General features: G+C 44.5%; 1 protein-coding gene across 5 annotated transcripts in view; it reads left to right on the top strand.

The window, feature by feature from the left end:
- IQCG (IQ motif containing G) overlaps positions 1-16,624 on the top strand; it is a 21,351-nt gene extending 4,727 nt beyond the window's left edge. For all 5 annotated transcript variants that reach the window (XM_071437842.1, XM_071437837.1, XM_071437838.1 and 2 more), the window contains 8 exons: positions 2,852-3,066; positions 4,114-4,242; positions 6,124-6,205; positions 12,165-12,326; positions 12,934-13,008; positions 14,495-14,626; positions 15,824-15,925; positions 16,399-16,624. In XM_071437842.1, the coding sequence (XP_071293943.1) occupies positions 2,852-3,066; positions 4,114-4,242; positions 6,124-6,205; positions 12,165-12,326; positions 12,934-13,008; positions 14,495-14,626; positions 15,824-15,925; positions 16,399-16,536 (1,035 nt within the window). In that variant the 3' untranslated portion in view covers positions 16,537-16,624. The remainder of the gene's footprint in view (positions 1-2,851; positions 3,067-4,113; positions 4,243-6,123; positions 6,206-12,164; positions 12,327-12,933; positions 13,009-14,494; positions 14,627-15,823; positions 15,926-16,398) is intronic.

The following is a 16,624-nucleotide window of genomic DNA, read 5'->3' as shown; positions in this document are numbered from 1 at the left end:
CAGGCAGGGGTTTGTTGCTGTGGAGGAAGGTGTTGTGACATTTCCGGTAGCTGTTAGACATAGGAATCAGGATGGGACCATCCTGAGGGGTCCATGGCTCTAAGTACTGTGCTCTATAAGTGGCACAGTAGGCTCTTTCCAGTTCTAGCAGATTTGAAACCTTTTTAAGATGAACTCAAGAAAAAAGTTCACAACCAGGATGGAAATAAAAACCGGCATCTGAGTTTTGACATCTAATGATGTTCACTCTGTCTAATGTACCACTTAAGAATGCCAGGGGAAGTTAAATCAAATTTTTCTACGTTCTTCCTTTCCATATTACCTTCTCCAAAAAACCATGGCAAAGGCGCAGCAGCAGCTGGAGTTACAGTGAATTTCAGGGCGGGAACGATGCTGAGACTGTGCCATAGAGGGCACTGCTCCCCTGAAAGACTCCTGGGAGCCGGTCTCAACTGTTCCCAGAGGATGCTTCTCCCTCTCTTACATGCCAGCAGCAAAACACAGAGAAAGGGCATATCTCTGGGACAGCAGAAGTTGTCCTCTTCAGACACACAGACTCAGGTTGATAGATCTACTGAAGGGACACGTAAATTACAGAGAAAACACCTTTGCTTTTCTCTTCAATCACAGATGCTCATTTTCACCAAGTCACGTCTTAGAACATACCTTTCTCACAGGTTAGAAACCCTACTTGTGTTCTTAAAGATTTCAAAACAATTTGAGGAGGAAACAATTTAGAAACAAGAAAATGGCTTAGGGAAGCTTCTTGCTAACTTTGGTGCTCTGTAATTTGCTACTCCTCCCTGTTTCTCAGATTACATTTGGCTGTTTTCATTGTATTTGTACAAGATCGGTATTTGCAAAATACCCTGGAGTCCTATCAGGCAGACAAATCAATGGCATCTTCAAAGACTGACATCTAAATTTCAGTTGATGACATTTTTGAGAGAATTAATCTCAGTGTTGGCCAGCACCTCACTGATTTTCCAGACTGGATGCTCTTGCACATTGCTTCACACAGTGCATGCCCCAGAGGAAGGCAGCCTTTCTATTTGCTGAATTTTGGGCAACAGACAAGCACTTAGGAGACTACACAGATGGTAACACATGTAGTTTACAAACTTCCTGCTTTCACGTAGTTATTTGTTGATTATTAGTGTGTAAGTACCTACTGTTTACAGACAACTCAGTTATTGCCTGTCTTGAACTTTCCCAGACATAAAAAACCTCAGTCAGAACATTCATAAAATCTACATGATATTAAAGCAGCTTGTTTGCCAAAATTAGTTCTTTCTGAAGTACAGTTGTCACCAACCAGCTATTTAAGCCCTTTTTTTTACTAATTAACAATGCAATTTTAATTGGACAGTGTATGTTTTGTATATGATTCATTTAATGTAAATTTAACAGTCCAAAAATTAAGCACACAGTCACTTATCCTCCTTCTGTAGTCACTGATGAGTCAGGCACTGCCAGAGGCTGATCCATCCCAAGCCAGAGCTGTCCAAAACACTCAGCACGAAGCAGTTCCTTGCAGTGCCCTCACAGACTGCAGCAGCACCTGACCTCTGACAGAGCCTTGCTTGACTTGCCTGACAAGTAACTTTTGGAAGTACTCCTGGCATCCACAGCTGCTGCCCTGACCACTTGTTTTCTCTGCTCTGCTGGCACAAATGTGTGTGTGGTTGTGGAAGGATCTGGAGTGAGAACTGGTGCTGCTAAAAATAACTTTTTTTTTTCCTTTTTGCTGGAAAATGTTTCATCACAGTGAGTTCTCTGTCTGCTTCCCCAAGCAGCCGGGGTGGGGAGCAGGCAGCTGTGGACAGGGATGGGGCTGGCAGGGTCTGTGTTAGCTGCAGTCAGCAGTGCTGTTAGGAAGTGTTCAGCCACAGAAATGCTGGTAGGCAAGCAAGAAAATGTTCTCTTTTAATGTCCCAGTGTATTCACCTGCATTTTATCCATAACACATAAAGCAGAGAGTTTCCTAGAAGCAAGAGCTTAGCTCATTTTATAGTGTGCTTTTGCATTTTTGGGGGCTTTTCCTTTTTTAATGAAATTGTACTCAATCACAAGATAACTTTCCATGAAGGAGAGAGATGCCAATATTTTGAATTTATCCTTTGAATTCCTGTTATATTTCCTCTGCTGTTACACTCTCCAAAAACCTGCTAAGCAGATAGCAGACAGAAAGTCTATTGCAATTATTTCCACACAGCTCTATTTATAACAATTATATTGTAGGGAAAGGTTGTGGTGACAGACAGTGGGAAATGTCTAAGATGGAGAGAAGGAGGAGGAGAAAAAGGCTAACAGTTTGTAAAAACTGCTGCAAAAAAGGAGGGAAGGACTTGTTCTCTGTGCCTAGAGACCAGGACAACAAGCCAGGAATTCAAATACTGTTGAGAAGAAAAAACTTTCTTATGGTAAAGAAAATTGTGAGGTGCTGGCATTGACAGGAGGGTGTGTAGCCTCCACTGCTGGAGGCCATTAAGAACATGTCAGATTAAGAACAGTCTGAGCCATCATCTCTTGGAGTGGATGATTCACCTTTTTAGGCCTTTTCTAGTCCTGTCATTTTAGGACTTCTGAGCCCATAAACTTCAATGAGCTACACTGTGTGCTCAAAACTAACCAACATAAATGTTTCTGATCTTCCACTCTTTGCAAAATGTAACATGCACTATCAGCTGTTCTCAGTATAGCTTCATTCTAGTTAATTACTAATTTTCCTTCCTATCACATAATGTTGCAGAGGGTTTGGTTCTGCTGTGCAATGTGCAAGAAGGTCTCTCTTATTCCCTTTTCCCTCTTTATTCTCTTATTTCCCTTGTCCCCTTTCATTCACATCCAGGAAACGAAAGAAATTATCCAGAAGGAGCTGGGTATCAACTTCCCAGAGCTTATGTCAGCAAAGCAGGAGAGTGGGCAAACAGTCCTGGAAAACACCGAACAAGAGCAGCAGCAGGGGAAAACTGAAGATGAGAAAAGCACCCAGCATTCTTCCAAAACCCCCAAGAAACACATCACTCGGGCTCTAGAGAAGCTCAAAAAAATTTATGCTGACAGGTGAGTGAAGCACCTGTGAGGGATGCTCAGAGCTGTAAAGTTCTCAGTCTATCTCTTGAAATCAAAAATACAACTTCCTTGCTTTCCCACTGCCAGAGTACATCAGTCTCTGTCTGAAAGGAGTTCCTCTAGGGATAGGAGGGGTATCCTTCATAGACCATTTAGTTCCAGCCTTTGCTTGCTTCTGGATGCTATCTAATGACCAGTAGTTTATTTTGAATGGAGCTATAAAACATCACCCCTTTGATAATGGTTGCCTGGGTAGAAATCATGCCAGGCACTAATCAGTGCTCACGTTCTGGTACCTGGCTTCAGGTTCCTTTAGCTGATCCCACATACAAAGGGAGATCTGAGCCTTGTTTTTGAACTCAGTCATTCTGCAGGGCACACAGAGCTTCTCTGGCAGTTATAGCCATTATAGAAAATGTATATAAAGACTAAAGATTTTCTTTCTTTTTTAAAACAGACCTTATTCCTGCATCTAAACCTGTGCCCTGATTTGCAGAAATACCATCAGCCTTTGGTTTGAAAGAGATTATGCAGCTGAATGCTCAGTATGCATTTTTCTGCATCCTGGCTTCTGTCATTTAATGTCATTTCAACAGTGGGTTTAAAGAAGATTCTAACACAAATGAGGAAAATGCAGCTAAAATGTAAAAGCCACATGCATCATGACATTCAATAAACCGGACAAGCCCACATATTGCATGGCCAGGTCTCATTTTCCAAGATCCACCTGCCATCACTACTGCAGGCCAGCAGCCTTCTTAATGGCAACAGTCTGGCACAGCATGGATATGTTTGTGTCTCTTTGCAATTTCCCAGAGTAGCATGCAGGGCAGCATTTTAAATTATAAACTTCCAGCAGCTTGTAATACTGAGTTCTCCAGATGTACAATAAACAGATACCATGGGAGAAGCACTCCTGGGGTTGATAGGACATAAGACCAGAAAAGGGATCTTTTATTTCCCTACATTTTACTGTAAACAGTAATGGATACTACCAGGACCTGTAAAGTATTGTTGTGTTCCTTTTCTTCTTGGCAGGCAGTATGCAAGTGATGTAATTACAGTCACTATTAAAAAGATGGAGGAATTGGGAACATTTAGTAGCTTAACAGATGCTAATGAGAGAGAGAAGGCAAGAAAGGGCAAGTTTTATGACATCCTCATCAGGTCAGTACTGTGTTCAGTTCTTCCCTGTTTAAATGCTGAAAGCCATTCCCACTGAGTACATGCTGAAAAGGAAATAAAACCCAATAAAACTAAAATACAGAAGGGATACCTTTTAAAACTTGAATTATTCTGTTTGCTTTGCAAACTGCAAGTTTTCCCCTTTAGAAAGAAACGGTGGATGGGTCTGATAGTGATCTGAGCTAGGAATTGCCCAAGCTTTGACCACAGTGGACACCAGTGGCTGAATTAGTGCAAATGCCTCATTTCAATTAAAACATAATGTGATGTAGGAGCTCCTTGATCTTTAACTTCTGTCCCCAGTGAAAGCCAGAGCAGCAGAGAATCTGTTCAAATCAGGGCCAGCAACATATGGCCTTTAGGTTGTCTGATGCCCAGGAGAATCTGCTCTGACCCATATGCTAATGGGCTCCCTTTTCCCAGCAGCAGTGAGGGGTTAGCACAGATGGTGACAGAGGTGTCTTATTTAAGGCTAAACCACCAGCCACTGTGCTGTGATTCCCTTCTGTCCCAAATCTTCCAGGGTACACATTTGTTATAATCTCAGCTCAAACTTTTGAGCTCTAGAGGTTTGGGGTTTTTTTTAGCATGCAAACCTCTGATTCAATCCCAAAACTGTCAGAGAGAATTGCAGACAAATATTTCACCACTTTAAAGCTACCTCAGTGTAGCAGCTCAGGCCCATCATTGAGGGTGCACAGCAAAGCTGCTCTCAGTCATGATTTGCCAGGAGTCCAACCTACAGGAACTGCTCTTGTGGTGACTCAGGGATCTGCCTCCAGGGCAAATCCCCAGCTTCAGTGCAATGTGTGACTTCAAGCATGAAACACAACTCTTCCACTTCCACTGCCTAAAACCAAGGGATCTATTGTTTATCCATGGAAGGGACAGAAAGCAAGAATGAGATTAGCAATTGGATGTGGAGCAACTATCCAATACGGAAAGGTAGAAAAGAGCAGACAAATTATAATCAGAAAGGACATAATCCTTTTTATCCCCTTCTGTCAATCATATCTAGATATGTTGTACTATACATTGTTTTCATGGAATGAACTTGATCTGTATTTCAAGATAATAAATACTTGCCTCATTTTGTGTAAATACACTGTTCTGAAAGCCACCTGCAGTGAGATGATGGGAGACTCCTTATCAGGAGCTTTTGTTCATCAGTCACCCAGATAAGGACTCTGAAAATAAAATGCATGTGTGATTGTAAGGTTGGAAAAGGATACAAAGTTTCAGGGACTAACTGTAGTATTTACTGGTTTTAAAACTAATCATAAGCATAAAATCTAAGAGAAGCACTCTGATTGAAATAAGATAATAATACCTAGAATATTTACTGCATCTGTTTTGTTTTAGACAGATGAACACTTCTCTAGCTTTTGGTCTTCACTTGGGTCCCTTCATGATCCCAGAACCTGGGGCAGTGCTTTTTGGAAGATTTTAGGTCTGATATGAAAGAACAACATTCTTATACACATAATAACACCATTTGGCACTCTCTGCTGCTCAGGCTTGCTTCTGCATAGAATCTCAGGCATTTTTGCCTAAATGTAGAAACTGTGACTCAAAGACAGGCATCTTCCATCTCCGCTATAATAATTGCATCATCCTCAAATCCATTCCAGGCCTTCAATAAGAGCATCCCCTGTTTTTTTGGCTTGTTCTCCCTTTTGTTCCCATCTGCCTTGCTCAGTCTGTGCACCTCTTCTTTCAGGATTTACTGACCAAGTCAGTAGTTTTGGTGAGGAGTCTTTGTTTATCTTACCACAACGTATCAGGAGACAGGAAGTTCCTCTTCTAGGTAAACAGCTCTTGTCTTTTTTGATATATTCAAGTGATTGTATTTTCCCACCTCAGGGAGGAAAAAGGAAAGAAGGACATAAAGGCACTCCAGAAACAGCTGCAAGAAGTCAAGAAACAAACTGGTCAGGACCTTCAGGTGAGAGCACTTAGCACTGGGCATCTTGCCAGGGGGAAGCCTGTTAGGAAGCTGGCCTCTGCTGCCCAGCACTCAGGGAGGCCATGGCCATACACAATGAGCCACCACTTAGGAGTACAGGAGCAGAATAATTACAGTAAAGATTTGTATTTGGAATAAGCCCACTAATGACTTCAAGTGTCTGATGGTTTTCAAATGGGAGCTCAAAATGCTCATAATCATGAGAGACCATGGTCAAATTAGAATATCCCAAAAACTCTACTGGGAGTGACAAAGCACAGATAGTGCAATCAGTAAGAAAGAGATTATCTGCAGATAACAGTATCTAAGGTCCTGTCATACTCAGTCATGACAGATCATTTGGCACAGAAGGAAGTGTGCCAAAGGGAGTGAGAAAGACACCTATCATAGGGGCAGGCCAGTTTTTTACCTAAATTTTCATCTGGGGAAAGTGTCATTCTATTAATCTATTTTTCTAGGCTTGCAGACATTAGAAAATCCCAAACATGCCTACACAAGGGGAGATCAATGTTATTGCACATATGCTGTCAACTTAATTTTTCTGGAAAGCTTCAGCTCTTCTGTCTGCATCATGCAAAGGGTGTGTGCATGCACAGTAAATATAGGGCATTCTGGAAATATAAAACTTGCTACACTAGTGCAGATCAATGGAATGGCTTATCACTGGTCACTTTGATGCTCACCAGACAGCTCAGACTGGATGCTCATTCAACATGGAAATGTAGCCTGGCCCTGCTGAGGCAGATGTGTGATAGCAAACAAGCAGAAGGCAAGCTGGGGCAGAGCTGTACAGGGGCTGGGGGAAGGAACAAGAATCTGACACTTGGTTCAGTAGTGAGCAAGAGGACAGCAAGGGCACCTGAGGAAAGAATTGGTGTCACTGAGTTTTGTCTTTGGACAAAAGTGTGGAGAGTAATCAAGCCAGGATATAGTTGACTACAGAGAGGAATTTTAAGCTCCAGACATGCTGGTGAAGTTTGGTTTGTAGAACACAAAGATTTTGTGTTGGCAGCCTGGATGCCTACAGAGTGGAAAGTTTAATTGTAAATACAGGGGTGACATATTTGCTTCTCACACTGTGCCTTCTCAGTCAGACTCTGATGGCTCCTGGAAAGTTCCTGCTCTCCCACTCCCCAGGCTGGTGAATGTTATGAGGTAGTTCTCCATCTGTGTAGTGCTCTTCAAACCTCACCATGTCCATGCATACAATATACATACTCAGTCCTGGTTTAATGCCTTCCCAGGGGCTGTAATCATCCTGTCTTGTACCAGCAGCAATGTCCTGGCACTCCACAGTCAGGGGGCCACTTCTCTGTGTCCTGCCCTGCATTGTAGCTCCTGTGCTGTGAGGGGGAGGAGGTCTTCTTTTTGTCCTTTCAGTGCTAATTCAGTTCTTGGGTTTTGCCTCATCAAGTGGGATTTGCACTTATCTGCGATATTTTTTAATATTTCAAGCTTAAAAGTCCTTTTCTGATCTTCCTTATAGTTTCAGCTTTGATAAATCAAAGACAAGACTACTTTAAAGTACTGCTTTCCTCCTGTGCCAAAAATAATGGTGTCTCACTGTGTCTCCCAAGGGAGAATAATTTCTATTTGCTTCATATGGGATTTTCTCATAGGCAGTTTTACAGACACTTGCATGATTTGTCACCTTGCCAGCTAATTAAAAATAAAAATACAGCTTCACTGACTTTGGAGTACTTTGAACAGCAATAATAATGCACAGACCTGTAGACAAAAGCCTACATGGCTGAGAAAACAAAAGTGAGCAAATCTAATCCTGGAACCAGAAAAACACGGCCTTTGTCTCACTCATGTTGCTGTGAATTTGTATTTTCAGCCTTTCTACCTCTTAATAAGATGCTAATTAATAGTGTATTAACCTGCTCAGCTCATTTTTCTTTCTAATGGAACACAAATCAAATGCTAAATGTTCTTTATTTTGTTTTCTCTTGGAAAGCCCTGATGTCTCTAAAGGAGCTGAAATGGTGCATCTGGTTTTGCTCTTACCTCTCTGTGCAGGAGCAGCACTGGTAGCTCAGGTTTGGCTGCAGGGGGTCTGTTTGCTGCTGCAGTGTTGATTTCCTAGTTGCTATAAAAATACTTTCTCTGGTTTCCTGGACAAGTAACAGCAGCCTGTGCAGCTTTTGAAACATTAATATCATACAGGATTATGCAGCGTAAGATAAAAATTTAGGAATGTAAAATATAGCATTCCTGCATTGTTCTTCACCCAAAGACTTTTTATGTACTGTAGGTTTTGTGTTGTACTCATGTTATACATGGGTGCAGGTAGTGGTGTCATTTTATAACAAGCAGTGATGTTACAGCTACCAAACAGACAGAAAGCCAAGCCACTGCACCACAGCACCACTGAAAACAGACCTGTAACTTTAATTCTTTGTCAGTTCTCATAACACACCCAGACCCACTGTATCAGTGCATCACTTAGTCATGATTTTAGTAGTAAGATTAAAACCCATCATGTTTCTTCCTTTTTCCTCTCCCAGGAGGACAAATGCATCAACAGAGTGTTCTGTGGAATGTTTTAAACACATACACACACCCACTGGTGCATGTTTCTACTGGAGATATGCACAGGATGATTACAGCAGAAGGCACAAGTTTAGTGATGGTCCTGAGCTTCACTGCTGGCAGGGCCCCAAGGAGCACTGCAGGACCTGGAGCTGGTGCACTAAATCCAGAGGGGCAGGGTTTTCCATAGGAGTGCTGCTGCCAGCAGGTCTGCTCCCTCTGCCAGCAAAGTGCCCCTCCAGGGGCTCTCCTGTAGCTGCTGGCATTGGTGCTGAGCTGGCCAAGGGCTGCAGAAATGTTCTGTCCATGCCCTGCTGTCCCTTGGGCACAGACACTCCCTGAGGGTGTTGTGGAGCTGGGACAGTGATGCAGGCAGAGCCCTACTGAAATGCCTGCAGGGCTGCTGCTCCCCTGTTGTGGTTTGAGGGGACTGAGCCCAGGCTGCAGCAGGTGTGTGGATCCAAGCACATCTCCGGGCCCTGCAAGCTGAGATGCCACAGCTGCCAGGGAGAGCTTTGAGCTCTGAGCACTCGGTGTGGGAGCAAGGCAGAGCAGGGCCTCTGTCAGCACAGAGCACAGCACTCCTTCTCCTGCCAAATGGGCAGCATTGCACTGCTGGAGAATTCCTCAGACTGTTTACTCCTGGGGGCTATTTTTGTAACCAGCTGTATTTTATGACTGTAAACACTAATTGCTGTGGAAGAGCTTGGTGGCACAAGAGAGATAAATCAAAGCAAATGAAAACACAGGAGTGTGGATAAGGTTTCCAGCTAAGTGCAGCTGCTTTTGCAGCCAAATGGCATCTGTGGGATGATTCCAGTGGCACCAGGTGACAGCAGACAGGCCTCTGAGCTGATGTCTGTGAGCCGAGAGATCAGAGAAAATCAGCTTGTTTACCTGCTTGTGAAGCAGACTGGCTCCTGACAATTATTTCCTGGGTTTTGATCTTGGTCTCTGCCAGTTTTCTGATAGTTTTGGATACGAGGGATGATTTGGTTTGGCAGATTCAATGCTGAAGTCATCCCAAATAAGCAGCCCAGAGATTTACTGCATCAGCTATGAAAGCATTCCGTGTCCTGGCGTGGACCTTTGCTTATGATAAACCAGAACGAATAAATATTAATTCATTTTCCCAGTTATTGTCCCTGAAGTTTGGGGAACAGCACATTCTGCAGATGGTACCCACAGCTAGTGGGCATTTACTGCTGCATTTACTGCCTTCAGCTAAATCCCAGACGTGCCCCAGCTCTGCAGGTCCTGCAGCAGGAGCTGCCCTCACGCCTGCATTCCTTGGCCAGGCAGATGCTGCTGTAAACCACCAGTGGGTTTTGCATTTCACTTCCTGTCTGCTTTGGATTGTGTAACCAAGCCCCCAGACTCCCCACCTCTAACCAGCGTGTTTTACAACACTGCAGACCAAATCCAAACCACAGACATGCCATTCACCAGAGAAAACAACAGAGCAGATGGGCCCCCATCCTGGCTGAGGCCTGGGGCACGAGAATCAAAAGCACTTTTTTCTTTAATAAATGTGAAATGAAAAAGAAAATAACCTGGTGAGAAGTTCATGCTCTGCCCCAACTCTCTGAGTACTTTGTAACCTAGGCTGAACCCTTATTTTCTGGCAAGTTTGCAGATCTTGAGCAGATAGCAGTAACACACTGGCATCAGCAGTGTTTGACTTCCCTGAGCCTTAGCGCCACAAAAAGTTGTGAGTTTGCTTTTTTTAAATTAGCATCTACTCAGTCTCTCTGCTGGTTCTTCAGTTGAGACATGATTCTACTATGACCCAGGAAGACAATCTCAAAATAGAGTGGCACACTCACATCCCCTGCCTACTGACCAGGAACACAACTCCTCCCAATGGCCACCAAAATTCCATACCAGGGAAAATAAAGGCCATGACCAGAAACCTTAAAAAGGCACAAACAGCTCATGTCTGCTGTAGCTGTCTGCAGTCATATGATGATACGGCCATAAAAATAGTATCTGATGTTTGAAACATTCAAAAACATGTGAACATCTTTGACTCCACAAAACAGCATCAGCCAAGGCCCCAGTTATCCTGAGTCTCATAAATGTACTCTACTCTTCCTATGTATGACAAGGGGTGTAGAAGGAAGGACTTTCCTTTTAACTGTTCCAAACTCTTCTTATAAGGAGACTTTTTCCAAATGAGTCATGCTGCAAGGGCTTTCAAACACAGCACTATTGAACTGGCTTCTTTTAGTGGCATTTTTCCATGTTTACACAGCTAAGGAATGTGAGGTGCTTCAGAGATGAGATATGTGAGCTTCAAAAAATGTCAGCACTTTGGTATTTCATCTTCAGCTGTGGAGGTTTGGCTGATGAATATCAAACCCACCACAGCATGGCAGGGAGGCAAAGAGAAAGGCTGTAATAAAAGGAGCAGTTGGGTGCATTCACATTGATCTTGCATAATTACACAGGAAGCTTTGATGACCTTTTTAACTCTATAGAAAAGTCTTCATTTTGCAGGCATTTGTCCCAAGTTCCAACCCCAGGGTAATGAACCTTTATCTGCTATTCAAGTAAATTAATTAAAAAGGAATAAACAGAACAGCAATCCCAAATCAAGCAAATGCACTTTGCTTCCTGAGCATGCTCCAAAAGCTGGACAAACCACTCAGGATTCTGGCCAATGGGAGAACTCTAGGGAACAGAAAACTGAGCTTTCTGCCCCAGGAAAGCTCAGCTCCATTGCAGAGCAAGGCATGGGGAGAGGCTGGGACCTCATAGCCAGCTTTTCCTTGACACTGCTTCCTTGCCCTGGGCGTGTTTTCATAATGAAGTGGGCACCATCTACCTGGTGAGATTTCAAGAAAGAACTGTTTGAAAATACGAGCAAGTCAGCATTAGATTTGCACTTGTTCCTAAGGCTGTGTTTATACAGTTGCTCCATAACTAGAAAAAAATTAAATCCAAGGAATAGAGTATACTTTAGGATAACAAACTTTGGCTTTTGTGGGGCTGAGACATTACCCTCCTCTTACATATGCTCACTCACTGCGATAGTCAAGGTGTTAGTAAAAGTAAAGCCTAACTTTAAGTTGTTAAAATTCTTTGGCTTTTTTTCATGTTTATCCTAAGCACGACTGAATCAATTTCTTGACCAGAGAGCAGGCCTGCCTTCTTGTCTCACTCTGTTCCTCAGTCTGCTCTCTCCAGAGGCAGTCACTCTTTGCTGATGGGTTTATTGCTGTCTATATGGGTTACAGATCAAACTAACATTTGAAATGCTCCTTGAAATGGAGCAACATTCAGGTGAAAGTGAAGCCTATAGCTTTGTTTCTTCTGACCTTATCAGGGAGTGGAGAGATTAAGAAAGGTGAGCTGACCTCAGTCTCCAGGCTTGCTTTTGTGCTGCTTTTGTCTCCACTAGAGCCGAGATACGGTTATTGATCGCCTCCAAGATAAGCTTCAAGAGACCACGGCCAAAGTGGACACAGAGAGCAACTACATGAAGAAAAACACAGATCTCCAGATCCAACTAACCCAGAAAAAGTGCAGCAGTGCAGAGAATGCCCTGGAGAAGGAAATCCAGGTAAGCCCTTCTCCATGGCCCATACTGAAAGGCCTCTCCATCTATCAAGGGAAGAGCCCTCCCTCACTCCCCAGATGCCCTCTCTGTTCCTCATTACAGTCACCAGCACAGCTGTTTGAGCTGGAGCAGGAAACTCACTGGGGTCAGACACCTTTATCTCTTCTATTGTTTCTCTGTGTGATGCTGCAATCAGCAACAACAAGGATGGCATGGCTTTAAGAGACAGGGAATGCTCAAAGCAATGCCATGGCCAGAAAACCAGAGCCAGAAGTGTATCCAAAGGGGTGGTTACAAAGCTATTAGCAACCTGAGCTCCCAGCAGTGCCCCCAGCAGATTATACAGATAGACCTGCTGCTGTGGCCATAAGGACTAGAAAATTGTCTGGTTTTGCAAGCATCTTTTTTTGACTGATCAAGGTCTGATCTAATTGTCCCTTTTTCATGGATGGCCCAGGAGCAAGGACTGCCTTGGCTGATTTTATCACTGGGAAAAAATGTCTGTGGACTACACAGAGCTCCAGCACTTGTTACTCAGCTCTTAGCAGCAGTGTGTGCACACATACACACCAAAATTGTCTCACAGGTGTTCTGTCTGCTCTGATCACAGAATTTAAAGAGCAAAATTGATGAGGAGATTCAGCTTCACATGGAAACTGAAAATTTCCTCATGCAAGAGTATCAGGTATGTGTGACTGTCAGCCAATGCTTAAAATAACAACCTATAAACACCATATCATTGATTAGTGCCCAAAGGAAAACAGTCATTGCTCCATCAAATGTACCAGGTTCATGACTGCTACAGTTTGAATGATTACTTGTCCTCAAATCTTAATTAACTCAGCTCCCCAAGGCTTGGGATTTCCCACGTAATTTCTTTAAAATTAGGGTTCATGTAGTGAATTACATTATTTATTCAGGTGTTATGGATTTTTCCTCTCTCTAGGAAAAATCCTCTATCCTCTCTAGATAGTTGTATTTGGCTAATTGGAATTTTATTTAGACCCTACTTGACAGTCACTGGGGCTCTCAGCACCCCAGTGAACAGCCCACAGTAAGGGCTGTGCAGAGGGGAGGGACACTGGGGAGGGAATGACACAAACTGCCAGTCTGGCCTTATCTGAGGAAGAACTGGGGTTGGATCATTGCTAACCCACAACTATTGTACACATTTTCACCAGCATGAATGTCCTTGTGGTGTTGATTCAGAGGTTCAGAGCATTCCTATCATTAACAGTGAATAACTTGACAGTGAATAATGCTGCAAAGCCTCTCATAAATGGTATGATGGGAAGAAAACCTGGACTGCTGCAGGGTACCTGAGGCCACTGCCAGTACAGAATTTAATAGGAGACAATATATTTTTAAAAATGTAATTTGAGGGCAAACCAGTGGTGTATCTTGTGAGCAGTTGGACAGCGTGCTCTGCTCCCCAGAGCCTTGGCCTGATCAATGCTCCCAGCGAGGGGACTGCCCCAGCACATGCTGAGCCTGGCTGAGCTCCAGCAGCCGGCCCAGCAGCAGCCCCTCAGTGCTCAGACAGCAGCTGCTGGCTTTGCAGGGGCCTGCAGACAGGAGGATGGCCATGCCCTCCATCCCCCTTGTGTGTCCAGCTGTGATGCTGTAATGAGATTGATGCTTTTCCTCAGATTATTTTTCCATGGAAGCAATCACGGTGGTTGCTATGGAGAAGTTATTGGTGAATAGGAGGAAGTCATCTGGGTGACTGTTTCAGAAACACCTGCCCTATTCATGAACACAAAGCCAAGTTCACAACCTGAAATAGTGTGAAATGCTCTCCCCTGGGAGAGCATTTGATGATTCCTGGTGTGCTGAGCTTAATCCAGAAAGTGGAGAGGGAGTCAGGCAGAGGATAAAAGCTCTCCCACTGACAAACTGTGCTTTTTAATTCCCCCCTCCTTCAGTATACACACAACAAATGGCTTCTGGCTGTCACTTGCTTCATCAGAACTGCCTGCACAAAATAACTGCCCTGCAGTAATTTATGAGTAGTCTTAGGGGTTCGATGTTTTCAAGATGAGAAAGAAACACTGACCATGCACAATTTACAGGACTCTCACCCCCATCCTGAAAGCAAGCCATGTAATAGTAGCAAACCTCTCACCTGTGCCCTCTTTGCACCGTGCTGAGCACCACTCTCCCCCATGCAGAAGGTGAAAGAGAAGCTGGAATACTGGATAGAGAAGTATCAAAAAGACACTGCTGCAAAAGATGAAGAACTGGATGATCTAAGAGCATTAAAAGCAGAGAACTTGGAAACAATGCAGAGATTTGCCAAGGAGGTAAGACATCAGCATCTCAATGTTCAGCCATGCAAAATTGCATTGGGCTTTTTCCTACACTCATTTGGATAAGGAACCAGGACCACAGAAAAAAAATCAGTAATTTTGAGGCATAGGCTGTGATTATAGCACTTGTCTTGGGAAGACAATGGCTGAGATGTCATCTTCTATTTGCCACCTGTGACATTAAGGAGGGATGATGATGATTCCCCTATAGTTATTTTCAAATACCAGCAAGTAATGAGAGAGCTACTGACAGCCTTTGTGAGGGGCAGAGGTACTGTCCCATCCCATCAGAATGCCTCACCTTACTTTGCTGCCTGAGTCTGAACAAATCTGCTCCTTCTAGGAAGATCAGGATAAGACAGGCTGAGACTGGAAGCTCATCCCTTCCTGCAGACACACATTCCCAGCTGCACAGAGCTCTGTTATCAGGGAGCTGATTCTGGGTAGAATCACTCCTGCCGCACTGGGTTCTTGGTTAACTGCTGAGTTCTGATCACAGCAGAACAGCAGCACAGAATGGAGAAAAGCATCTAGAAAAATGTGTGCTTTAAAACCAGAAGGAATTTACTTGTAAACATTCCTTACCATCCGTGGCTTGGAAATGATGGGATGGAGCTGGATGTTTCCCTGCTTGTGGGCTCATTTTTCACTCTGTACACTGTCATCTCAGTGTCCCAAGTGTGTTTGTAGATCATCTGCTGCTTGGCCTGGGGGACCAAGTGTCCTCCCCACCAGCAGCTGCTGCCTGGGAAGCCATCAGCCAGCCGTTTTACAGCACAGGATCAGGGGGTTAATTACATCCAGGCCGTGAGAGGTTTCACTTTGGCAGCAGCTCCAAGTGCCTGAGGACTGACAATGGTAATGAGCAATATTTGCCATCTGGATTTAGGAAAGATCAAATAATGGAGGTGGGGAGGAAAGCCCCCATTCACACATTATCCCTGGGCTGCCCTGGAGCTCCCTGGTGCAGAGGGACACCACAACCCATGGGCCTGAGCAGTCCTGGCAGGGCTGTGGGTAGTGTGTAGCAAGGATGAGACCTGTAGGGAGCAGAGGGAAAGAATCCCTGCACCAGGGTCCAGGTGAGCCCTGCCCTGGCAAATGGCTGGGCACAGTGAGCCCTGAAGGCTGGCTGTGCAGTTTAGGAGATGTGTTTGTCACAGCTTTTGCCATCCCTGTGCTTTCCTGCAGTGCCTGACATTCCAGACAACCATCATCATTGACCGGACAGACAAGGAGACCAAGAAGAAACAAAGAGAGCGGGAAGCCCTGGAGCTGAAGAGTGCTGTGAAGGTAGAGGGGAGCCAAGCTGAGGCAGTGCTGCTCCAGCAGCAGCTGGGAGTTAATAATCTGCCACAGGCTTTGTCCAGACAGAAAACAGCCCAAGAAAGCTGGCTGGTGTGTGGTGGCACAAGCAAAGGACAAAGCCTGTTCTTTTTGCTGAGGCACACTCAGAGCCAGCAGCTGGCTGCAGGTTTGACATGGGAAATGGAAGGGGAGCAGCCAGTCTCCTGCAAATATCACTGCACAGGTGATACAGGGAGGGTCACAGGGTAGTGCCCCTGCTTTCCTGGCCACCAGCAACAGGTGCCCTCAGCCCAGCTATGGATGCTTTGGCACAACCAGCACAGGCCCAAAGGCTGCTGCATGGGCTGGGGGTTCCCTTCTGTGGATGGGGAGCACAGGAAAGACTCTCTAGGCATTGAGCTGTACCAGGTACCCCAGCAAGTGATTTCCCCTCAGGCCTCTCTCTCCCTCGCTTGCAGGTGCAGGCCTGGTGGAAAGGTACAATGGTCCGCAGATTCCTCGGCCCCTACCAGGAGCTTGAGAAGTATTTGAAGGGAAAAGGAGAGAAGGAAACAGGCAAGGAAAAATCTGGAGCAAAGAAGAAAAGAGCTAAGTAAAGAAAGTGGCCACAGATGTGCTCCAGGACTGCTGCTGGGCAGGGCACTGTGGTATGTCTGACAGGACAAAATAAACCATGTAACAGAG

The sequence above is a fragment of the Agelaius tricolor genome, unplaced genomic scaffold, assembly GCF_023055355.1.
Source record: "Agelaius tricolor isolate 1412-34295 unplaced genomic scaffold, bAgeTri1.0.p SCAF_12, whole genome shotgun sequence".
Lineage (NCBI taxonomy): Eukaryota > Metazoa > Chordata > Aves > Passeriformes > Icteridae > Agelaius > Agelaius tricolor.
The sequence above is the reverse complement of the archived record's forward strand: the minus strand, read 5'-3'. Positions and strand labels throughout refer to the sequence as shown.